The sequence below is a fragment of the Bombina bombina genome, chromosome 1 (genome assembly GCF_027579735.1).
Source record: "Bombina bombina isolate aBomBom1 chromosome 1, aBomBom1.pri, whole genome shotgun sequence".
In the NCBI taxonomy this organism is placed as follows: Eukaryota; Metazoa; Chordata; class Amphibia; order Anura; family Bombinatoridae; genus Bombina; species Bombina bombina.
The window spans coordinates 744,188,484-744,195,537 of NC_069499.1; the positions used below are offsets into that span (position 1 = coordinate 744,188,484).

Genomic DNA, 7,054 nt, shown 5'->3' on the forward strand with positions numbered 1-7,054 from the left:
TTTCTAATATTTCATTCAGGATGTCCTCTCACTACCTTATGCTAAATCTCTCCAAAACTGAGCTGCTTATTTTCTCCCCTTTTACCCTCCAACTTTCTCTAACTGTTGTTAATAACCTCATTACCCCAACCCCGCATGCCCAATGTCTTGGGGTCACACTTGACTCAGATCTCTCTTTCACTCCCCACATTCAGTCTTTGGCCAATTCCTGCCGCCTCCACCTCAAAAACATCTCCAAAATTCGCCACTTCCACTTCACACAAAACACAACTAAGACTTTAATCCACACTCTCATCATTTCCCTCCTTGACTATTGCAACTCCATCCTCTCAGGCCTCCCTAGCTGCCGTCTATCTCCCTTACAATCCATAATAAATGCCTCTGCCAGGGTGATCTTCCTTACACATTGCTCCTCACCTGCTGCACCTCTCTGCCAGTCCCTTCACTGGCTTCCCCTAACCTCCAAAATAAAACATAAAATCCTGGCTCTAACTTTTTAAGCTTTCCCCTAGTTTTCATACTTCCAAGCATTCCTTAAAGACTCTACTGTTCAGGATTGCATATAATACACACTAACATTTTCCTTAGTTCCTCTCCTCCTTTTAGCTATCCCCTTGAACCCCCTTAGTATGTAAGCCGACAAGCCTAGTTGCTTTGTAGATCACCTTCATCAGTGATGATTTACAACAGTGAAACTCTTGGCAGGGCCCTCTATCCCTTTTGTCTCCCATAATTGTCACCTTGCATATTAAACCCATGTCTTTAGCGCTGCGGAACCTGTTGGCGCTCTACAAATAACTGATAATAATAATACATCCCTAAAACTAAAAGGCAGATGGGCTAAAGGGGATATAAACATTGGTTCAGTGTGTGTAAAACAAAATGGCCCTTACCATTTAAACATCTGCAACATGATATATGCTCCTTCACATTCCATGCCTTTACTATGCTTATACTGTGCTTACTAACATGCAGTATGGCTAAAGTTTGGAGGAATCATGCCACAAATGTTTTTTGCACTGAGCCATGTGCACATGTCCTGTAGGTTTTCCATCCCGGCTATATAGATTTGATTTAATCCTACTGATAATTCTTATTTAAATTTCTCTTGACCTTTCTAATAAATTCTACAGTGACAAAGGCTGAGGAGTAGGTCTTTTTTTTTATCATTTAAAAGATCAGTAAACATTTCTATAATGCATATGCAAGTGCATTGTTATGTATGCAAGTGCACTGTTATATATATTTTTTATTGAAATAAAATGTTAATCCTTTTTATTTTGAAGTGCATATCTATGTAGAACTATAACTTAGGGGCATATTTATCAAGCTCCATATGGAGCTTGATGCCCCGTGTTTCTGGCGAGCCTGAAGGCTCGCAAGAAACACAAGTTAGGAAGCAGCGGTCTAAAGCCCGCTGCTCCATAACCTGTCCGCCTGCTCTGAGGCGGCGGACAGACAGACATCACTGGAAATCAACCAGATTCAATACAATCGGGTTGATTGGCACCCCCTGCTAGCGGCCGATTGGCCGTGAATCTGCAGGGGGCAGTATTGCACCAGCAGTTCACAAGAACTGCAGGCGCAATGATAAATGCCGAGAGAGTACACTGTCGGCATTTATCGATGTGCAGCGGACATGATCCGCAATATCGCATCATGTCCGCTCGAACATTAGTAAATAGGCCCCTGATTGTTCACTGGTTGATAATTGGAATTTAACCCCTTAATGACCGCAGCACTTTTCCATTTTCTGTCCGTTTGGGACCAAGGCTATTTTTACATTTTTGCGGTGTTTGTGTTTAGCTGTAATTTTCCTCTTACTCATTTACTGTACCCACACATATTATATACCGTTTTTCTCGCCATTAAATTGACTTTCAAAAGATACCATAATTTTCATCATATCTTATAATTTACTATAAAAAACATTATAAAATATGAGGAAAAAATGGAAAAAAACACATTTCTCCAACATAGGTGTGTCCGGTCCACGGCGTCATCCTTACTTGTGGGATATTCTCTTCCCCAACAGGAAATGGCAAAGAGTCCCAGCAAAGCTGGTCACATGATCCCTCCTAGGCTCCGCCCACCCCAGTCATTCTCTTTGCCGTTGCAAGCTCCTGCGTGGCCACGCAGGACTTGGTATGCAGACCTGGTGAATATGTCATCGGCTCCACCATGGAAGCTACCTTTGAGACAGGACCTTCTTGTTCAGGGTCCATTCGAACATCCGAATCTGGTTTCCCTCCAACTGACGGCTTGGAGATTGAACGCTTGATTTTATCAAAGCATGGGTTTTCAGATTCTGTAATAGATACTCTGATTCAGGCTAGAAAGCCTGTAACTAGAAAAATTTACCATAAAATATGGAAAAAATATATCTGTTGGTGTGAATCTAAAGGATTCCCATGGAACAAGATAAAAATTCCTAAGATTCTATCCTTTCTACAAGAAGGTTTGGAGAAAGGATTATCTGCAAGTTCTCTGAAGGGACAGATCTCTGCTTTATCTGTTTTACTTCACAAAGGACTGGCAGCTGTGCCAGATGTTCAAGCATTTGTTCAGGCTCTGGTTAGAATCAAGCCTGTTTACAGACCTTTAACTCCTCCCTGGAGTCTAAATCTAGTTCTTTCAGTTCTTCAAGGGGTTCCGTTTGAACCCTTACATTCCGTAGATATTAAGTTATTATCTTGGAAAGTTTTGTTTTTGGTTGCAATTTCTTCTGCTAGAAGAGTTTCAGAGTTATCTGCTCTGCAGTGTTCTCCGCCCTATCTGGTGTTCCATGCAGATAAGGTGGTTTTGCGTACTAAGCCTGGTTTTCTTCCGAAAGTTGTTTCCAACAAAAATATTAACCAGGAGATAGTTGTACCTTCTTTGTGTCCGAATCCAGTTTCAAAGAAGGAACGTTTGTTACACAATTTGGACGTTGTCCGTGCTCTAAAATTCTATTTAGAGGCTACTAAAGATTTCAGGCAAACATCTTCCTTGTTTGTTGTTTATTCTGGTAAAAGGAGAGGTCAAAAAGCGACTTCTACCTCTCTTTCCTTTTGGCTTAAACTTATTATCTGATTGGCTTATGAGACTGCCGGACGGCAGCCTCCTAAAAGAATCACAGCTCACTCCACTAGGGCTGTGGCTTCCACATGGGCCTTCAAGAACGAGGCTTCTGTTGACCAGATATGTAAGGCAGCGACTTGGTCTTCACTGCACACTTTTGCCAAATTTTACAAATTTGATACTTTTGCTTCTTCGGAGGCTATTTTTGGGAGAAAGGTTTTGCAAGCCGTGGTGCCTTCCATTTAGGTGACCTGATTTGCTCCCTTCATCCGTGTCCTAAAGCTTTGGTATTGGTTCCCACAAGTAAGGATGACGCCGTGGACCGGACACACCTATGTTGGAGAAAACAGAATTTATGCTTACCTGATAAATTACTTTCTCCAACGGTGTGTCCGGTCCACGGCCCGCCCTGGTTTTTTAATCAGGTCTGATGAATTATTTTCTCTAACTACAGTCACCACGGTATCATATGGTTTCTCCTATATATATTTCCTCCTGTCCGTCGGTCGAATGACTGGGGTGGGCGGAGCCTAGGAGGGATCATGTGACCAGCTTTGCTGGGACTCTTTGCCATTTCCTGTTGGGGAAGAGAATATCCCACAAGTAAGGATGACGCCATGGACCGGACACACCGTTGGAGAAAGTAATTTATCAGGTAAGCATAAATTCTGTTTTTTTCTAACTTTGACCCCCAAAATCTGTTACACATCTACAACTACCAAAAAACACCCATGCTAAATAGTTTCTAAATTTTGTCCTGAGTTTAGAAATACCCAATGTTTACATGTTCTTTGCTTTTTTTGCAAGTTATAGGGCCATAAATACAAGTAGCACTTTGCTATTTCCAAACCACTTTTTTTCAAAATTAGCGCTAGTTACATTGGAACACTAATATCTTTCAGGAATCCCTGAATATCCATTGACATGTATATATTTTTTTTTAGAAGACATCCCAAAGTATTGATCTAGGCCCATTTTGGTATATTTCATGCCACCATTTCACCGCCAAATGCGATCAAATAAAAAAAAATGTTCACTTTTTCACAAATATTTTCACAAACTTTAGGTTTCTCACTGAAATTATTTACAAACAACTTATGCAATTATAGCATAAATGGTTGTAAATGCTTCTCTGGGATCCCCTTTGTTCAGAAATAGCAGACATATATGGCTTTGGCTTTGCTTTTTGGTAATTAGAAGGCTGCTAAATGCCCCTGCGCAAAATACGCGTATTATGCCCAGCAGTGAAGGGGTTAATTAGGGAGCATGTAGGGAGCTTCTAGGGTTAATTTTAGCTTTAGTGTAGTGTAGTAGACAACCCCAAGTATTGATATAGGCCCATTTTGGTATATTTCATGCCACCATTTCACCGCCAAATGCGATCAAATTAAAAAAAACGTTAATTTTTTCACAATTTTAGGTTTCTCACTGAAATTATTTACAAACAGCTTGTGCAATTATGGCACAAATGGTTGTAAATGCTTCTCTGGGATGCCCTTTGTTCAGAAATAGCAGACATATATGACTTTGGCGTTGCTTTTTGGTAATTAGAAAGTCGCTAAATGCTGCTGCGCATCACACGTGTATTATGGCTAGCAGTGAAGGGGTTAATTAGGTAGTGTGTAGGGAGCTTGCAGGGTTAATTTTAGCTTTAGTGTAGAGTTCAGCCTCCCACCTGACACATCCCACCCCCTGATCCCTCCCAAACAGCTCCCTTCCCTCCCCCACCCCACTATTGTCCCCGCCATCTTAAGTACTGGCAGAAAGTCTGCCAGTACTAAAATAAAAGATTTTTTTTTTTTTTTAAAAGAAAAAAAAAAAAAAAGCATATTTACATATGCTGTGTTTAGGATCCCCCCTTAGCCCCCAACCTCCCTGATCCCCCCCAAAACAGCTCTCTAAGCCTCCCCCTCTGCCTTATTGGGGGCCATCTTGGGTACTGGCAGCTGTCTGCCAGTACCCATTTTGCACAATCAAATGTTTATTTCTTTTTTATTTTTTTTATTTTTTCTGTAGTGTAGCTTCCCCCCCCCCCACAGACCAACCCCCACCACCTAAATAACGCTAAGGTTTTTTTAAAAAAATTACTGGTCCCACTTTTATTTTGGGACACATTTTTTTCTGTAGTGCAGCGGTCCCCACCCGGTCCCTGCCCCGGCGCGCCCGCGCGCGCCCCCGGACTTGCACGCCCACGATCCCGCCCCCCTCCACATGACCAGGGCCATCGATGGCCGCCACCCACCTCCCACACCGGCTCCCACCCACCAACGATACCGGCCATCGATGTCCGGTGCAGAGAGGGCCACAGAGTGGCTCTCTCTGCATCGGATGGCCATCTAAGGTTATTGCAGGATGCCTCCATATCGAGGCATCACTGCAATAACCGGAAAGCAGCTGGAAGCGAGCAGGATCGCTTCCAGCTGCTTTCCACACCGAGGACACCTTTTTTCTGAGGACGTACCCTGCACGTCCTCGGTCATTAAGGGGTTAAAATGGTATCCTTTAGATATGAATGATAACAATATATTGAAAAGAACTTTTATCTGAAATGTCTCTGATATAATATTTTTTTATGTTTAAGGTCTACAGGAAGAGTGGAATGGAAGCTGAGGACAAACATTGGGTTAAAACTTTATTCTCTCCACATTTTACGGCACAAGATTTCTTTGATCTTCCATTTGAACCTGAAGAGCTAGCCTCAGAAAAAACAGCTAAGGAAAAAGCAATGGCAGTGGAACAAATTTATAATGCTGCAATTGTGAAGAGTCAGAAAGCAGAGAGACTGAAAAGAAGGGAGATGTTGTCGAAGATGATCGTGCGAGATTGTGATTTAACTTTGTATGAGAAAAACATCAAGCAAGTAAAGCCTAATGCAGGTCAAACTGAAACATGCACTTGTGCAAAAATGTCAAATGTGAGACCTTCCAGTGTTGTTGAAAGTAGTGATCAGTGTATTTGGATAGGAAAGGAATTAAATGTTCTGCGGCACCAAATGAACAAACAACATATGAATGAGGCTAGTTTAAAACTTCATTTAAATGCCTGTGAACGGGAAATATCTGAGCTTAAAGTTAAATACAGTGTGGCTGAAAGAGAGCTGGAAGCTGTGAAAACGGCACTCGCCATATCTAAAAAACAAACTGCTTGTAAACAAATCCATTTAAGTCAAGTGGAAAAAGACTTGAGGAAAAAAGATGCTGTTTTTCAGGATTTGAGAAGAGAACTGCAAGGAAAATGCATGAAATTGAGTGCTGTTAATAAGCATTTAATCAAGGTCCAAGAAGAAAACCAGGATTTACAGCTAAAGAACAAAGATTTAGAAGCTGAGATAAAAAAGTTAAAACAGCAACAGGAGATTAAAAATGCAGAATTTGCCGAAAAAATAAAGTTAAATTGTAATATAGAAAAAAATAAATTGCTTAGAGAAATTGAGACTGTTAGAGAAGAGCTGATCAATGAAAAAAAGCAGCATGCTAGAGATGTTACAGCATTGGAATCACTAAGAAAACACTTTTCTTCATTATCAATGAATAGTAGTCCTAATATTGTACAACTTAACATTGCTCCTCACTAAATACTGAGAGCCAAAGAGATCCAATACATGCTTTTATTTTATATAGTTTATCAACATTACATTAAAGCTTAATAATTAGATTGTAATTTCTGATTTACTTATTAAATACAACTTTTACAATTTAAAGAGACAAGATATTTCTGTTTTCAAGTCATATAATGAAATATAAGCCAAGTATAAACTTTTGAGAAAAAACAAAATTTATGCTTACCTGATAAATTTCTTTCTCTTGTGGTGTATCCAGTCCATGGGTTCATCCATTACTTGTAGGATATTCTCCTTCCCAACAGGAAGTTGCAAAAGGACACCCACAGCAGAGCTGTCTATATAGCTCCTCCCCTAACTGCCACCTCCAGTCATTCGACCGAAGACAAGTAAGAAAAAGGAGAAACTATAGGGTGCAGTGGTGACTGTAGTTTA

General features: G+C 40.8%; 1 protein-coding gene across 1 annotated transcript in view; it reads left to right on the forward strand.

The window, feature by feature from the left end:
* Positions 1–6,769, forward strand: part of CCDC160 (coiled-coil domain containing 160) — a 44,222-nt gene extending 37,453 nt beyond the window's left edge. The window contains exon 2 of the mRNA XM_053691797.1: positions 5,642–6,769. Within this exon, the coding sequence (XP_053547772.1) occupies positions 5,660–6,634 (975 nt within the window). The 5' untranslated portion in view covers positions 5,642–5,659 and the 3' untranslated portion in view covers positions 6,635–6,769. The remainder of the gene's footprint in view (positions 1–5,641) is intronic.
* The last annotated feature ends 285 nt before the right edge of the window (positions 6,770–7,054 follow it).